We start from the raw sequence: 19,871 nt of genomic DNA, 5'->3' as shown, positions 1-19,871 counted from the left end.
TTTAGGTATAGTTTGGCTTTATTTAAAAAAAAAAAATTGTCAGGCTTCCCTCGTGGCGCAGTGGTTGAGAGTCCGCCTGCCGAAGCAGGGGACACGGGCTCGTGCCCTGGTCTGGGAAGATCCCACATGCCGCGGAGCGGCTGGGCCTGTGAGCCATGGCCGCTGAGCCTGTGCTCCACAACGGGAGAGGCCACAGCAGTGAGAGGCCCGCGTACCGCAAAAAAAAAAAAAAAATTGTCATGAAATGTCAAATCATCCAATACCCCTGAGAAAAATCACAGTAGTCTAATAAACTTAATAGCTGTGCCACAAAATTGCTATCAATCATGAGGATATTGCTAGTAAAGACCTCATGGCTCTGTTCCTTACCAGTTTCATTTTTCCCCCACAATAAAACCTACAGATATACTAATATTATGATATCAGAATAAGTATACTGAAAGACTAGTAGACTGCAATAATGAACTAGTACTTATAATTATTGGTAAGATAAAAACACAATGAAATAAGCATACAGTACAGTCTAAAATAGAGTTTTTAAAAAATCAACTACGTGAGTAAGTATAGGAAGGCCAACCTGACAATAATTCCTGTCATATGGGCAAAATGTGGCATGGCAGGTAAAAATGCAAATCAAGCTATATAAACAGAGCTATAGTACATCAAATAAAGATGGCAACACTTCCACTGTATCTTTTGCACTGGAGAAGAGACATCAGTATGGCTGTGATGAGTTTTACATGGTACGCTCTTAAAAAGTCATTAACAAAGTACGCTCATTTTATATACATTATCCCCAATCCTCAAAATAACTCTGAAGATAGATCACCCTTCTACAGATAAAGTAATGTGCTTTAAGATGTAAAGCCAGGAACCAAACCAAAACTTGAATACAAGTCCATTCATCTCCATACTCTTTCTACCTATGTAAGACTACCATAAAAGTTCCATGTAGCACCAGAAGGGACAATTAGGCAATACCTCACCTGTAGAATATTTGGAAACCATGTAACAAGGTATACCATGATTTCAACAAAAGTGGCAATTTTTGAAATGGGATTACAGATTTATATTATTAATGTAAATGTCTTCTGCCTCTTGCTTTACTTAACAGCTTCAATCCTAAAGTGCTGTATATAAATCAATTGTTAAAAAACTGAATCCAGTTTTTCCCCACTGATAAATTATAAATAAGAACTGTTTTATCCTTATTATTAATCATAATCTTCACAAACATCTTAAGACTTTTTCTGACCCTTTAATTTATTAAGTACTTTATAACATATAAATTAATTCCTAAAAATATGCCAGAAAACTAGCAATTCAGAAAGATCCTGTAGATTTACCTAGTTTATAGCCAAAATTCCATATAACTAGGTTTACTAAAGCAAGGCAACTTACATAAAGAGAGAATTTTTTTACCATACTTTTTTAAACTGACAATTCAATATCAAGTCTTTTCCTCCTGTCAATGGTCTAAAGAAACAAATACCGTGATTTATTTGGAAGTACAACCTACCCCAATCTATAGCATTAAAAAAAAAAAAAAGTTCCATATGTACAAATATGTAATTCTACTGCCACCTTCTGGTAAAACACAATTTCCCAATTCTTTACAGCACTTCTCCAAATGACAAACCTCCAGATATGAAATCCCTCCTTTCTAATACTAGATTAACAAAAGCAGAATAGTTTTTACAAATGACAAAAAATACACTAAAAATAGAATTCTAGCAATAATGTTTATCAGTACATGTGATATATTCTCTCAATAATGTTAACATTTATTGATTACTTTACTGTATTTGAGCACTTCTAGAAGAGATTTATGAACAAAATGGAGATTAATTCTCTTAATAACCTTATAAAGTGGAATGATTATTCCAGTTTTACAGATGAAGAAACTGAGAATCAAAGAAATCAAGTGGTTTGCCTGAGGCACACAGCTAGTAAATGGGAGAGGCTCTGAATTCAGAAGCAGACTGATTCCAATGACCCTGCCTTTGATTATTATTCTGTAATACCCTCCATAACATCAGATAATAGACATTAAGCTGATTTAACTCATTTAGGACATTAAACCTTAATTTAGTGGGACAAGGCAACAATATTACAATTAGTGAGGAGATTAAAAGAGTCACAGGGGCTTCCATGGTGGCGCAGTGGTTGAGAGTCCGCCTGCCAATGCAGGGGACACGGGTTCGTGCCCCGGTCCAGGAATATCCCACACGCTGTGGAGCGGCTGGGCCCGTGAGTCATGGCCACTGAGCCTGCGCGTCCAGAGTCTGTGCTCCACAATGGGAGAGGCCACAACAGTGAGAGGCCTCCGTACCGCAAAAAAAAAAAAAAAAAAAAAAAGGCCAAATAACATGCCTAAGGTAATATAGAATTATGCCAATGAGTAAATTAATCACTTTGAAAAATATGTAGAATAGTAGGGGAGAAATCCTATCAACTACTGTTTGAGCCATTTTGACAAATCTTTGGTTCATAAAGTTTCATAATCATATCAACTTACTATGAACAATTTTCAGCGAATTGTTTGATCACAAAGTTTCACATTCCTCACAATCTATTTTGGCCAATTCCAAAACACATGTTTCGACTTGTACATTTAAATTCGATTTAATTTCTTAGTAAACATTATAAATAGAGACTAGAATTCATATGTTCAATGATAAATGATAAATACTATAGTAGGTCTTTTACATTTCCATATAAATTTTAGAATCAGTCTGTCAATCTCTACAGAAAAAAGCCTGCTGGGATTTTGATTGTGATTGAGTTGATCAATACCAGAATCAATAAAAATCCCAGAATACAGGCAATATAAAAATTAATTGTACTTCTATATTTGAGCAACAAATGGAAAATAAATTTTTAAAATATCACTTAAAAATACTTTAAAAAAATACTTAATATTTTTTTAAATATCACTTAAAAATAGCATGAAAAACAAAAATACTTAGGAATAAATTTAATGAAAAGTGTGGAAGACCTCTACACTGAAAACTATAAAACAATGCAGTGAGAAATTATAGGAGATCTAGATAAATGTAGAGATACGTTCATGGATAGAGGACTCAATTTTGTTAAGGTGTCTATACTCCTTAACAATTTGTCTATACAAATTAATACATGGAGTCAATCCAATTCCAATCAAAATTCCAGTAGGGTTTTTTTTTTTTAGAAATAGGCTGATTCTAAAATTTATATGGAAACAAAGGATCTAGAATAGTCAAAAGAACCTTTAAAAAAGAAAAATTGATTTGTAGGACTTATACAATCTTATTTCAAGACTTATTATAATTCTAAAATAATCAAGACAGTGCAATACTGGTATAAACGAGACACAGTTCAATGCAACAGAGTACAATCCAGAAACAGACCCACACATATATACATGGTCATGTGATTTTTGACAAAGGCACCAACATAATGCAATAAGAAATTCAATCTTTTCAATATATGGTGCTGCAATAACTAGATATCCATATGGAAAAAAATGAACCTCAACCCCTACCTAACACTATACTCAAAAATTAACTCAAAATAAATCACAGGCCTAAATTTAAAAGGTAAAAGTATAAAACTTCTAGAAGAAAATAAAGGAAAGTCTTTATGACCTTGATTTAGCTTAAAAATCCTGTACAAAGGGCATTAAGCATAAAGAAAAAGTGATAAATGAACTTTATCAATATTAAATCTCCTACTAGTCAAAAAAAGACATTAAGAATATGACAGGCAAGGGAGAGGAACCAAGATGGCAGAGTAGAAGGATGTACTCTCACTCCCTCTTGCAAGAGCACCAGAATCACAACTAGCTGCTGGACAATCATCGACGGGAAGACATTGGAGCTCACCAAAGAAGATACCCCACATCCAAAGACAAAGGAGAAGCCACAATGAGATGGTAGGAGGGGCACAATCACCGTAAAATCAAATCCCATAACTGCTGGGTGGGTGACTCACAGACTGGAGAACACTTATACCACAGAAGTCCACCCACTGGAGTGAAAGTTCTGAGCCCCACGTCAGGCTTCCCAACCTGGGGTCCAGCAACGGGAGGAGGAATTCCTAGAGAATCAGATTTTGAAGCCTAGTGGGAATTGATTGCAGGACTTCGACAGGACTGGGGGAAACAGAGACTCCACTCTTGGAGGGAACACACAAAGTAGTGTGTGCATCGGGACCCAGGAGAAGGAGCAGTGACCCCACCAGACCTACCTGCTGGTGTTGGAGGGTAACCTGCAGAGGCGGGGGGTGGTGGTGGCTGTGGCTCACCCTGGGTACGGGCACACTGGCAGCAGAAGTTCTGGGAGGTGCTCCTTGGTGTGAGCCGTCCCAGAGTCTGTCAATAGCCCCACCAAGGAGCCCAGGTAGGCTCCAGTGTTGGGTTGCCTCAGGCCAAACAAGCAACAGGGAGGGAATGCAGCCCCACCCATCAAAAGTCAAGTGGATTCAAGTTTTACTGAGCTCTGCCCACCAGAGAAACAGTCAGCTCTACCCACCACCAGTCCCTCCCATCAAGCCTCTTAGATAGCCTCATCCACCAGAGGGCAGAGAGCAGAAGCAAGAAGAACTACAATCCTGCAGCCTGTGGAACAAAGTCCACATTCACAGAAAGAGAGACAAGATGACAAGGCAGAGGGCTATGTACCAGATGAAGGAACAAGATAAAACCTCAGAAAAACAACTAAATGAAGTGGAGATAGGCAACCTTCCAGAAAAAGAATTCAGAATAATGATACTGAAGATGATCCAGGACCTCAGAAAAATAATGGAGGCAAAGATCGAGAAGATGCAAGAAATGTTTAACAAAGACCTAGAAGAATTAAAGAACAAACAACCAGAGATGAACAATACAATAACTGAAATGAAAACTACACTAGAAGAATCAATAGCAGAATAAATGAGGCAGAAGAACGGATAAGTGACCTGGAAGACAGAATGGTGGAATTCACTGCTACGGAACAGAATAAAGAAAAAAGAATGAAAAGAAATGAAAACAGTCTAAGAGACCTCTGGGACAACATTAAATGCAACAACATTCGCATTATAGGAGTCCCAGAAGAAGAAGAGAGACAGAAAGGACCCGAGAAAATATTTGAAGAGATTATAGTCGAAAACTTCCCTAACATGGGAAAGGAAATAGCCACCCAAGTCCAGGAAGCGCAGCGAGTCCCATACACGATAAACCCAAGGAGAAACACGTCAAGACACATAGTAATCAAATTGGCAAAAATTAAAGACAAAGAAAAATTATTGAAAGCAGCAAGGGAAAAACGAAAAATAACATACAAGCGAACTCCCATAAGGTTAACAGCTGATTTCTCAGCAGAAACTCTACAAGCCAGAAGGGAGTGGCATGATATACTTAAAGAGAGGAAAGGGAAGAAACTACAACCAAGATTACTCTACCCAGCAAGGATCTCATTCAGATTTGATGGAGAAATCAAAAGCTTTACAGACAAGCAAAGGCTAAGAGAATTCAGCACTACCAAACCAGCTCTACAACAAATGCTAAAGGAACTTCTCTAAGTGGGAAACACAAGAGAAGAAAATAAGCTACAAAAACAAACCAAAACAATTAAGAAAATGGTCATAGGAAAATACATATCGAAAATTACCTTAAACGTGAATGGATTAAATGCTCCAACCAAAAGGCACAGGCTTACTGAATGGATACAAAAACAAGACCCATATATATGCTGTCTATAAGAGACCCACTTCAGACCTAGGGACACATACAGACTGAAAGTGGGGGGATGGAAAAAGATATTCTATGCAAAGGGAAATCAAAAGAAAGCTGGAGAAGCTATACTCATATCAGACAAAATAGACTTTAAAATAAAGAATGTTACAAGAGACAAAGAAGGACACTACATAATGATCAAGGGATCAATCCAAGAAGAAGATAAAACAATTATAAATATACATTCACCCAACATAGAAGCACCTCAATACATAAGGCAACTGCTAACAGCTATAAAAGAGAAAATCGACAGTAACACAATAATAGTGGGGGACTTTAACACCTCACTTACAACAATGGACAGATCATCTAAAATGTAAATAAATAAGGAAACAGAAGCTTTAAATGACACAACAGACCATGTAGATTTAATTGATATTTATAGGACATTCCATCCAAAAACAGCAGATTACAGTTTCTTCTCAAGTACTCACGGAACGTTCTCCAGGATAGATCACATCTTGGGTCACAAATCAAGCTTCAGTAAATTCAAGAAAATTGAAATCATATCAAGCATCTTTTCTGACCACAACGCTGAGATTAGAAATGAATTACAGGGAAAAAAAAGTAAAAAACACAAACACATGGAGGCTAAACAATACATTACTAAATAACCAAGAGATCACTGAAGAAATCAAAGAGGAAAATCAAAAAATACCTAGAGACAAATGACAATGAAAGCATGACGATCCAAAACCTACGGTATGCAGCAAAAGCAGTTCTAAGAGGGAAGTTTATAGGTATACAAATCTACCTCAAGAAACAAGAAAAATTCCAAGTAAACAATCTAACCTTACACCTAAAGGAACTACAGAAAGAAGAACAAACAAAACCCAAAGTTAGCAAAAGGAAAGAAATCATAAAGATCAGAACAGAAATAAATGAAATAGAAATAAAGAAAACAATAGCAAAGAATAAAACTAAAAGCTGGTTCTTTGAGAAGATAAACAAAATTGATAAACCATTAGCCAGACTCATCAAGAAAAAGAAGGAGAGGGCTCAAATCAATAAAATTAGAAATGGAAAAGGAGAAGTTACAACAGACACCGCAGAAATACAAAGCATGCTAAGAGACTACTACAAGCAACTCTATGCCAATAAAATGGACAACCTGGAAGAAATGGACAAATTCTTAGAAAGGTATAACCTTCCAAGACTAAACCAGGAAGAAACAGAAAATATGAACAGACCAATCACAAGTAATGAAATTGAAAATGTAATTAAAAATCTTCCAACAAACAGAAGTCCAGGACCAGATGGCTCACAGGTGAATTCTACCAAATATTTAGAGAAGAGCTAACACCCATCCTTCTCAAACTCTTCCAAAAATTGCGGAGGAAGGAACACCCCCAAACTCATTCTATGAGGCCACCATCACCCTGATACCAAAACCAGACAAAGATACTAAAAAAAAAGAAAATTACAGACCAATATCACTGATGAATATAGATGCAAAAGTCCTCAACAAAATACTAGCAAACAGAATCCAACAACACATTAAAAGGATCATACACCATGATCAAGAGGGATTTATGCCAGGGATGCAAGGATTCTTCAATATCTGCAAGTCAATCAATGTGACACACCATATTAACAAATTAAAGAATAAAAACCGTATGATCATCTCAATAGATACAGAAAAAACTTTTGACAAAATTCAACACCCATTTATGATAAAAACTCTCCAGAAAGTGGGCACAGAGGGAAACTACTTCAACATAATAAAGGCCATATATGACAAACCCACAGCAAACATCATTCTCAATGGTGAAAAACTGAAAGCATTTCCTCTAAGATCAGGAATGAGACAAGGATGTCCACTCTCACCACTATTATTCAACGTAGTTTTGGAAGTCCTAGCCACGGCAATCAGAGAAGAAAAAGAAATAAAAGGAATACAAATTGGAAAAGAACAAGTAAAACTGTCACTGTTTGCAGATGACATGATACTATACATAGAGAATCCTAAAGTTGCCACCAGAAAATTACTAGAGCTAATCAATGAAGTTGGTAAAGTTGCAGGATATAAAATTAATGCACAGAAATCTCTTGCATTCCTATACACTAATGATGAAAAATCTGAAAGAGAAATTACGGAAACACTCCCATTTTACCATTGCAACAAAAAGGATAAAATACCTAGGAATAAACCTACCTAGGGAAGCAAAAGACCTGCATGAAGAAAACTATAAGACACTGATGAAAGAAATTAAAGATGATACCAACAGATGGAGAGATATACCATGTTCTTGGATTGGAAGAATCAATATTGTGAAAATGACTATACTACCTAAAGCAATCTACAGATTCAAAGCAATCCCTATCAAATTACCAATAGCATTTTTTACAGAACTAGAACAAATCATCTCAAAATTTGTATGGAGACACAAAAGACCCCGAATAGCCAAAGCAGTATTGAGGGAAAAAAACAGAGCTGGAGGAATCAGACTCCCTGATTTCAGACTATACTACAAAGCTACAGTAATCAAGACAATATGGCACTGGCACAAAAACAGAAACATATATCAATGGAACAAGATAGAAAGCCCAGAGATAAACCCATGCGCCTATGGTCAACTAATCTATAACAAAGGAGGCAAAGATATAAATGGAGAAAAGACAGTCTCTTCAATAAGTGGTGCTGGGAAAACTGGACAGCTACATGTAAAAGAATGAACACTCCCTAACACCATAAACAAAAATAAACTCAAAATGGATTCGAGACCTAAATGTAAGACCAGACACTATTAAACTCTTAGAGGAAAACACAGGAAGAACACTGTTTGACATAAATCACAGCAAGATCTTTTTTGATGCACTTCCTAGAGTAATGGAAATAAAAACAAAAATAAACAAATGGGACCTAACAAAACTTCAAAGCTTTTGCACAGCAAAGGAAACCATAAAGAAGACGAAAAGACAACCCTCAGAATGGGAGAAAATATTCACAAATGAATCAATGGACAAAGGATTAATCTCCAAAATATATAAACAGCTCATGCAGCTCAATATTAAAGAAACAAACAACCCAATCCAAAAATGGGCATAAGACCTAAATAGACATTTCTCCAAAGAAGATATACAGATGGCCAAGAAGCACATGAAAAGCTGCTCAACATCACTAATTATTAGAGAAATGCAAATCAAAACTACAATGAGGTATCACCTCACACCAGTTAGAATGGGCATCATCAGAAAATCTACAAACAACAAATGCTGGAGAGGGTGTGGAGAAAAGGGAAGCCTCTTGCACTGTTGGTGGGAATGTAAATTGATACAGCCACTATGGAGAACAGTATGGAGGTTCCTTAAAAAACTAAAAATAGAATTACCATATGATCCAGCAATCCCACTACTGGGCATATACCCAGAAAAAACCATAATTCAAAAAGACACATGAGGGGCCTCCCTGGTGGCGCAGTGGTTGAGAGTCCGCCTGCCGATGCAGGGGACACGGGTTCGTGCCCCAGTCCGGGAAGATCCCACATGCCAAGGAGCGGCTGGGCCCGTGAGCCATGGCCGCTGAGCCTGCGCGTCCGGAGCCTGTGCTCCGCAACGGGAGAGGCCACAACAGTGAGAGGCCCGCGTACCGCAAAAAAAATTAAAAAAAAGAAAAAGAAAAAGAAATAAAAAAAAAAAAGACACATGCATCCCAATGTCATTGCAGCACTATTTACAATAGTCAGGTCATGGAAGAAACCTAAATGCCCATCGATAGACGAATGGATAAAGAAGTTGTGGTACATATATACAATGGAATATTACTCAGCCATAAAAGGGAACGAAATTGAGTCATTTGTTGAGATGTGGATGGATCTAGAGACTGTCATACAGAGTGAAGTAAGTCAGAAAGAGAAAAACAAATATTGTATATTAACGTATGTATGTGGAACCTAGAAAAATGGTACAGATGAACCAGTTTGCAGGGCAGAAGTTGAGACACAGATGTAGAGAACAAACGTATGGACACCAAGGGAGGAAAACCGCGGTGGGGTGGGGATGGTGGTGTGCTGAATTGGGCGATTGGGATTGACATGTATACACTGATGTGTATAAAACTGATGACTAATAAGAACCTGCAGTATAAAAGAACAAAAAACAAACAAAAAAAACGACTAATACTAAACTTTCTTTGGGTTTTTGTATGGAAATATGTTAATATAAATGTTTCAGACGTTACCTGAAATTTCTAAAAATGTTATATTTTCCGGTGTAATGTTATAAGTCATAATTCTACTTATTACTTTAAAATGTATATCTCAGAAATAACTAAATTTACTTGTCAATTGCATTATTATGAACTTTCATCAAATCTTTAACCGTGGTCATTTTTAAGTGTTTTATCATTTACAAACAGTTCTTGGTGTACTCTGATGCTTTCGCAAAAATGTTCCTATAAAAGGGTTTCATCTTCAAGGAATTCATGGAAAAGACTGACAAGTACAGGTTTCTGGTAACTGACTATACTGCTGAACTGAATGAATAAGCATTTTCAGAACTCTAATGGAAAAGTGATGAATTCATAAAAGTGCTAACAAAAGATCAAGATGAAAAAAAATTAATTACATGGGACTGAGTGAACTGATGAGGATATTATAATTATTGTGACTTTCTGTTTGAATAAAAAAAAACCCACAAGGACTCAGAGGCAAAAAATATACAAATCATTTCTCACTGCAACGTAAAGGAGCTGTTACAGTGGAGGATTACTGGACTGAAGGTCAATATTATGACATAGTAAAAAAAAAAAAAAAAAAATATGATAGGCAAGCCAAAGACTAAGAAAAAATATTTGCATTACAGATATCTGACAAAGGACTTATACCCAGAATATATAAAGAAATCTTACAATTCAGTAAGAAAACAACCCAATTTTTAAAAAATGAGCAAAACACTTGAATAGGCACGTCATGAAACATGTATGAATGACCAAAAGGTACATGAAGTGATGTTCAATGTCCTTAGCAATCAGGTGTATGCAAATTAAAATCATAATGAGATATTACTACATGCCTATTAGAATAGTTAAAATTAAAAAGACAATACCAAGTGTAATTAAGGATGTGGAACAATTATTTGTGGAAATGTAAATTGTACAGTGACTATGGCAAATAGTTTGGAAGTTTCTTATAAAGTTAAACATGCACTTGCATGTGACCCAGCAAACCTACTCTTAGCTATATTTACTCAGGTGAAATGAAAACTTATATTTGTATGCATTTATAGTGGCTTCATTTAATTGTCAAAAACTAGGGGGCAAAAACAAATGTCCTCCAATACAGCAATAAAAGAGAACCAACTACTGATACATGTGACAACAGATATGAATCTGACATGCATTATGGCAGTAAAAGAAGCCAGACTCAAAAGAGTACAGAATATACGATTCTATCTATATGACATTCTGGAAAATGCAAAATTGTGGCAACAGAAAACAGATCAGTGGGATATGAGGGAGAGATTGGAGAAAAGGGAGCATAAGGAAAATTTCTGTAGTGATGGATTAGCAATGGTGATGATCCAAGTGTATGCATTTGTCAAAACTCAGAACCATATACTAAAAATTTTACTAAACTCAAAAAAAAAAAAAAGAACCACAGCTGCATACAACTACGTAAATGAATTCCAAACACATAGTACTAGCAATAACAACAAAACATAACGTTTAGGGATACACGTTTAGGTGATGTAACTAAGATGGAGAGCAAGAAAGTAAACTCCATAAGAGACAGGATCACTGTTAACTTTGAGGGGGAGTGAGAGGGTAGAGATTGAGAAGGGGTGTAAGGGTTGGGGAACCTTCCAGGGTACCAACATTGTTCTAATTCTTTCTCTGGTGGTTACTTGAGTAGTTGCTTTCTGATAATTCATTGTGCTATCATGTATATTTTATATACTTTTAAAAGAAAGCAACTCAGCGTAAATTATAAAACAATAAAATATATATTTTTTAGAGGTAGGAAGCATTCCTGGATTCATATCTTGATTTCACCATTTGTTAGATGTGGACTTTAGGCAGGTTTCTTAAACCTTTCTCAGCCTCACTTTACTCATCTATTTAATGGGAAAATTACACCTGCCTCATAAAGCAATTATGTGAATTAAATGGGATTAATGTAATTTTTCCTTGAGGGTATCTGCATAGCTCCCAATTTCCTTTTGGAGGGTTCCTCTTATCCACATGGGATGGGCCCCCCAGTAGCTATGACTTTGTGTTAAATGACCCCACTACTGCCCAGCTGGGTCAGTACTCAAGCTGGGCTAATCAAGAAGCCCTCTGGGGAGCTTAAAATGGAGAATGAGCAAGTTAATTCTGTATCTGGGCTTTATCATGAACAGAACAGATATAAATTTCCAGAAGAGTAGTGTGTACACATTCTATCCCCTACATTCAGAGCAGCAGAGAAAGAAAAGACTAGAACAGGGAGACAGAGGGAGTACTGCCCACATTTCTGACTGATTTCTGGTTCCTGATTCCAGGCCCTTACTGAGGCCTGCCCTTGGGTTCCATAAAACACAGAATACCTATATATAAATATCTTTAAGGAAATAATGCTAGCTTATGTTGGAGTCTACTATTTACAATCCAACCGTCCTAGATAATATGTTATATAAAGCATGAAGCACATGGAAAAGGCTCAAAATCTAATCTCTGTGACAGCAACTGTCTGATCTTTGACCTCCTATATAAGGTGGGGACTTCCTTATCGAGCTCTTGAAAGAGTCCTACTGTGGTGTTCAAAATACAGACTGACCTTGTTAGCCCATTTTCACCCCTCTATCTATAAGAAATCTGTAAGAAAAGAGTCCATCCTCAAATTTCCTGCTAGATTCAAAATTTTCAGTTGCTAAAGACTGCCTAAAGAGAGAAAGAAATTCTAGTATAACAGAATAAAATTACAACAAAAAAATAGATAGAATCAAGCGCCTCAGTTTAGAGCCTAAAGCAAAAGTCAGACTAGGTAAGATGTCATCTAACAACCAAGATAAATGTTGAGCATTTACAGTTCATATTGTCCCAGATTCCATTTTTTTCTTAGGTAATGCCTACAGAATTTACACTTCTACATTTTGGTGCCTGTATTTTTACATTCTCAAGCTAAAGGCTATTTTCCCTATATATCTATCGTACTTTGAGTAACGCTGACATGGACTTATTACTATATTCCAGAAAGTCCAACTCTTTGAGGGCAGGCTGTTTGCATATTTATCAAAAGTCAACCTATATACACTCAGATAAAGCAGTTTAGAATTAAGTTATATAAGCCAAGCTTATTGCAATCAGTCCTTATTTTACCTCATTTGTTCTTGTAAATAAATTAAAAACACAATAAGTAAAACATACGCTGAAACAACTGTTGTTACTAAGGATATGACTGTAAGGATATGACCTTACTCAATATAAGTATTTATATGACTGTACCTTACTCATATAATATGTATATGTCAGAAGACATACAAAACACCAATTATGTCATACAGCTACTTCAGTCAATTTTATGTACTAATGTTCTCCATCATATCTGACTTTAGTTTAATACACAAAATATGAAATATGGACAATCTGGACAAATGAGTTGTTATTTTCTTAATATATGTAGAAAGCAGTATTCTTAAAAGTTTAACTGCCAATTTTAATAACATTAACTGTATTGATGTTTTTAACCTAAGATTTCAAAAAATACATATACATTCAAGCCCATAATTTCCTTAATAAAATAGTTTTTTGTGATAGCTGATCTCTCAAGAATATATAATACTTTTCTCTAAACAAACATCCAATTGCCATTCATATTTGCACATAAATAGCACCTATATATAATGAGATAATATTTCTATCATCCATTCCTGGAACATGTTTGGAACTTAATCCTCCTAAATTAACTGGATAACAAATATTAGTAATTATGAAACCGTCTGTAAGCAACGTTCTAAATAAAATTTATTTATAAACACTAGAGGGTGCTCTAATTCAACAGTGTCTGCTCATTGCTGTACACCTGAAACTAACACAACATTGTTAATCAACTATACTCCAATATAAAATAACTTAAAAAACAAAAACAAAACACAGTGCCTGGTATCTGGCTTTGATGTTTAATATAATTTTCTCCTTGATTATAGGTAAATGAAGATAATTATCAGCACAAACAATTTTTGCTTTCGAACTAATACATGGAGATACTTTATGAGACAAAAATTTCATCTTTCCAGAACATAAAACTCAGTAGAATTCCACTGAAATCACTTTTATTGTACAATTATTATATATTTAATATTGTGTTAGTGGAGAGAATAGAAAATAACACAGAAGTATAAAGATAGTCCTTATCTCTAAAGGAAATTAATGCAATATTCAGATGATTAAGAGAAGGTATATCTTGTATATTACAGGCTTAAGTTCAAGGGAAATTACAAAATGAATTTGGTAAAAAACATATAGTAGCTCAATTTCAGTTGCTAAGTATTAAGGTATAGTTTAGCTATTTTACAAAAGTAATTTGAAATTTTAAATAATAAATAAAAGTGATATTGTTGAGAGTATCACCTGCTGTCTCAAGAAAATATTTTTTAAGCCAACAGATACAGGAAATTGAAAAAGAAAGAATCCAACACTTTGAATATGAATAATAGGAAATAATTAATAATAATATCAATTTCAAATATTCATAAGGAATAATTTACTGCCAGTTTTTAAATTTATTTCTAAAACATTCACAAGCTCAATCATAAATCTTTTAAATTTTCAAAATTAAAAGTAATTTATATGCCGCCATTTGACAATCCAGAAAAGTTCCCTGGAGTATGAGTTTCCAATAGACAGCATTAAACAATCCCAAATAACAGAGTTTAATGGCTAGGAAAATATACGTCTATATAGTTCAAGAAAGTGGCTATTAACTGAGACATTATTTAATCCCAACAAAGTATTGTACCTTTAAAAATGTTTACAGAAAAGAAAACAAGCAGAACATTATAAATACTTCTAAATTCACATACCCCAAATCAACCAGTCTCTCGCAATCTCTCTCTCTCTCTCTCTCTCTCTCTCTCTCACACACACACACACACACACACGCGCGTGCGCGCACGCACTCACTACTCACACACACACAGTCCATTCCCCAAGAGGGGAGTACTTGCTTATACCTCTCTCTCTCATTCTCTTCCCTAATCAATAACTAAGAGCCCCCAAAGAAATCCTAAAGACAAACTTTTGAAGATTAATAGAATACAACACTAGGCAAAAGCCAGAGATAGGACTGAACCAGGTTCACAAACCACCCAGACTCTATGAACCAAAACACATGGCAGAGAACTAGTCAGATTGCTGGAGCCCAGAGAAATTCTGAAAATGCAAGCATTGTGTTATAGTTTGAAGTATACATTTGGCACCTATATTCTTTTGACACTCACTTCCCCTTTATATGTTTATCTGCCTTGCATCTACCAGATTCCTAGGGCCCTATTATACTCTAAATGCCCAGCTGCCAACTTCCCTATTCAGTGTCACGTCATTTAACACCTTCTACTGCAATAGGTGACAATCTACACATTGTTAGAGAGTATTAATAATGTTTGAAACATTCACATACCTGCCCCATCATGAAGGTCTTCTGAACCATCATATATACCTCTACTGACAGAAAAGTATGGCCCTGAGACAGTCAATTGTTGTGTAAGTTTTAGTCCTTTTTTTTTTTTTTTTTTTTTTTGCGGTCCACGGGCTCTCACTGTTGTGGACTCTCCCGTTGCGAAGCACAGGCTCCGGACACGCAGGCCCAGCGGCCATGGCTCACAGGCCCAGCCACTTCGTGGCATGTGGGATCTTCCCAGACCGGGGCACGAACCCGTGTCCCCTGCATCAGCAGGCGGACTCTCAACCACTGTGCCACCAGGGAAGTCCCAGTTTTAGTCCTTTTTAAACCAAGCCTGAATTCATACTTCTACAAACATATTTTGGAGCTACAACATAATCCTAATCAAGATCTTAGCTTCCCACTGATATTTAGAGTTTCTGCCCATTAATCTGAAAAGCATAGGGGCTACATAAAGAATGGGTAGAAATGTGTGATTTTCTTTAAAAATACTAATTTTCATCTCTTAATATAATGTTACATAAAAGTTTACAAATCATGAGACTAGAATACTCTATTCAAATAATAATTTAAGATGAATACCTGCTTTCCATGATTCCTGAATCTGGCTGCAAACTAATAGTCTCTGTTGTAATTTCCACTTTCCGTACACTTCCAAAGAAATCAGTTATCAGGACATTTTTAGGATCCCTCTGAAAAAGATCAGTGCGATGTCCAGGAGTAGACACACATAGACTTTTGGGGCATACCTGAAACTGAAAAAAATATGTACAATAATAATAAATACACATGCTTACATATTCATACAACTTTTATTAAATCCATTAATACAATATAGTAGACTGTAATATATTTTCAAAGCTCTCCCAACCTGAAGAAACTACTGGTTCTAAAGATTAAAGTTTCATTGCTATCGTAATGCTTGACACCTTAAGAAGCTTTACAGACATTAGAATAGGTTATCAATAAAACAGGAAGCTGGCAAGGGAACGAAAAAACATTCACTTTTTAAAATCATATGCTACAAAGTTTATTTTGAACACTTATTTATGAGAACTCATAGGCAACACTATGACAAGAGAATTGCTTTTTTTCTGTAACTACATCCATCTCAGTGGAATGCTCTACCAGAGCATTTTTTAAACATTTTGTAATCATGACCCTTCATTCAAACTTTAAATTCAAATAAAATATTACGTAGTAGCTCAATATGTAAAAAAGATGAAACCAGAGCTGCTCTGGATTGCAGGAAGTTAAGTGTACCTGCTCACTAGCTATCCCCTTCATCCTCCTGCTGTGAATCTACAAAAACCATTCTATAAATCAAGTAACTTTCTTAGCTTATCCATGATAAAAATTACAAACCCAAAGCACCTCATACACTATAGTGCTCCAGAGAGTAGTCTGAAAACTACAACTTCACCACTACACAGATCTCGCAATATTTTTTATGTTAATCTTATTCCTGATATTCCACATCAGTGCATTACCAAGGACCTTTGCAGGACATTTGGTCCATGCCAAAAGGTCCTTGATATTTGGTCCTGTCCAAAACCATTTGGCATGAACCAAATATGCTCATGAACATTTGGACAAGACCAAATTTCAAGGACCTTTTGGCATGGGCCAAATGTCGTATGGACGTTTTGGACAGGACCAAGTGTCTGCTGACCCCAGACACATGTTCATTCACTCAGCAAAGCATAAAAAGTGTCTATTATACACACTTCATACAGTTACCTTCCATAGGGGATACAAAAATTGATGAGACTTGGGTCCTCTCCTCAAGGCTTTAAGTCTAGTCAGAGATGAATAAACATAACAAGGCAGAAAAAAAGGTACAGGCTCTAATTCAGAAAAAGATAAACTTCTTAGTGTTTGAGGATAAGAAAAAAGGAGTGGGGTTTTAGCTATTTTCTGAAGGAAAAGGAAGATTAGATTGGAAATAACATTCCTAATAAAGGAGCAGCTGCAGAGACATGTTAAGGCAAAGAATTCAATTTGGCAGATTGAATTCCATTCAAATTCAATTCAGTTTGGCAGCATATATGAAGGAAACCATTACAGGCCCACTAGTAAGGACCCAGAGCCCACAGCACTTGCCCACTTGTAGGGACAAGACTATCTACGTAGGTATAATCACCAACACGACAGTAGAGGGGATGGGGAAGGGCACAGCAACTATAATTTATGAAACAGTGTTCCAAGCACTGTGTTAAGCAGTTTGCAGATATTCTCATTTAAGCTTACCAGTAACTTTGAGGTATACAAAAATTATTATCTCTCCTTCAAACTAAGGCTCAAAGAGATTAATTGGTCTAACATCATACTGCCTTCCAGGTTCAGGAAAGCAATAACAGGAAATACAAAGAAGAGTTCAGGATATAAATTAAGAAGCAAAGAAGGAAAAAAGGGTGGGGGAAGATCAAGAAAGTTAAATGTCAAACAAGGACAAAACAGACAGAAGGCTGAATAAACAAAATAAAAGATAAAATAAACAAGATAAAATTAAAGTTCGAGGTATATCAAAGGTATTCCTGTATGAGTAACTTGGTCGGTTTTATTAGGTACTAGCAGAAGCAAGCAGGAAAATAAAAGCAGTTGAATGAGCTTGGCAAACACTAAATAAGTATTATATTCTTTGCTGCTAAAAACAAAAAACTTCCACTTTAAAAAAACTGAATTATAATTGAAACAATTATATTAGTTTCAGGCATACCATATAGTGATTTGATTTTTTTTTTTTTTTTTTTTTTTGCGGTACGCGGGCTCTCACTGTCGTGGCCTCTCCCGTTGCGGAGCACAGGCTCCGGACGCACAGGCTCAGCGGCCATGGCTCACGGGCCTAGCCGCTCCGCGGCATGTGGGATCTTCCCGGACCGGGGCACGAAACCGTGTCCCCTGCATCAGCAAGCAGACTCTCAACCACTGCGCCACCAGGGAAGCCCATGATTTGATATTTTTATACATCACAAAATGATCACCATGACAAGTCTACTTACAATCTGTCACCATACAAAGTTATTACAATATTATTGGCTGTATTCCCTATGCTGTACATTACTTTGCCATGACTTATTTACTTTTAACTGGAAGTTTGTACTTTTTAATCCTCTTTATCTATTTCACCCGTGTCCCCACTCACCCACCCCTCTGACAACCATCTGTTTGTTCTCTGTATGTCTACTTCTGTGTTTTTTCTTTATATTCCACATATAGTTGATAGCATACAGTATTTGTCTTTCTCTGACTTATTTCACTGAGCATAATACCCTCTAGGTCCATCCATGTTGCTGCAAATGGCAGAATTTCATTCTTTTCTAAGGCTGAGTAATATTCCATTGTATATATAGCACAACTTTACACACTCATCTATTGATGGAGACATATGGTTGCTTCCCTATCTTGGCTATTGTTAATAATGTTGCTATGAACACTGGGGTGCATGAGAGTGTTTTCCCCTATTTTATATTCTTATCTCCTTTGTTGTATATTAACTGACCATATAAGCAAGCATGCCTTTATTTCCAGGCTATCTATTCTGTTCCATTGTTCTATGTGTCTGTTTTTGTACAGTACCATAAGATTATTATTTTTTCAATTTGAAAATCTAATTGGCTTTAACAGGCCAATTCATGAATCAGGCAGCATCCCATCTAGCAACTAGAAGGGTGCTCTGAGGAGTTGTACAAAATAGGTTTTATAGGAGGAAAGTCGGGGCGCTATTAGCAAAAGAAAAGATTTTGTTAGGCCAGGCTTCCTTTGGAGGGTGTAGGGGGAGGAAATGACAAGGGTTTTATCATGCAGATTGCCTCTAGCGGGATGGGGGATAGAGAGCGCCCAAAACGTTTTTTGCTTAATTCCCATAACATCCACAGATCATGGTTCCAGGTTCATAAATTTTTCATAAATTTTAAGTTGGTCATTCTCTTCATTTCATTTCTGACCTTCCAGTCTTAGGAGATCATTTGCCTTGCAGTTAGCAGCTGCGCACATGAATTGAAAGCTTTTGAGAGAATATGATCCGCCAGGGGGATTATTATGATTATTATAAGCAGGATAATTCCCAGTACATGGAAGGCACTTCAGAGTCTGGTCCCCAAGACCCAAACCAAAGAAAGAAAGACCCGGTTGAAGGAGTCACCCTTTTAAGCCAAGTGGTTTGCTCAGTGACTGAAATGTCAATCCTGTTGGTGGCATTGGCCGTAGTACAGACACCTCCTGGTTCAGCTAAAAGATAATCAAGGACTATTCTATAATCAAGAACAACTCTAGCCACAGAGTCTAAGGATCTTTCCTGGGCAGCTAATGCTTTAGCAGTGGATTCTGCAATACTTTCAAGAGTTAAGAAGAGGCTTCTGAACATATTCTCATTTGTATTTACTCCTAATCAGGGAAATTGACCCTGCCAAAGGAAGCGATTCTGAATTATGAATGCCTCCTGGTAGGTCCTTTCTAGAACAGTTAGGGGCACAGTTAGATAACCTAATAGGTACTGCCTGGTTATATACCAGCCA

General features: G+C 36.4%; 1 protein-coding gene across 1 annotated transcript in view; it reads right to left on the bottom strand.

Annotated features, from left to right (window-relative positions):
- Positions 1-19,871, bottom strand: part of PIGK (phosphatidylinositol glycan anchor biosynthesis class K) — a 136,173-nt gene that overhangs the window by 59,548 nt on the left and 56,754 nt on the right. Inside the window, exon 9 of the mRNA XM_030865976.2 lies at positions 15,937-16,109. Coding sequence (XP_030721836.1) covers positions 15,937-16,109 — 173 coding nt within the window. The remainder of the gene's footprint in view (positions 1-15,936; positions 16,110-19,871) is intronic.

This window comes from Globicephala melas, chromosome 1 (genome assembly GCF_963455315.2).
Source record: "Globicephala melas chromosome 1, mGloMel1.2, whole genome shotgun sequence".
Taxonomy (NCBI): Eukaryota; Metazoa; Chordata; class Mammalia; order Artiodactyla; family Delphinidae; genus Globicephala; species Globicephala melas.
Note: the sequence above shows the minus strand (reverse complement) of the source record. Positions and strands in the feature narration are given on the sequence as shown.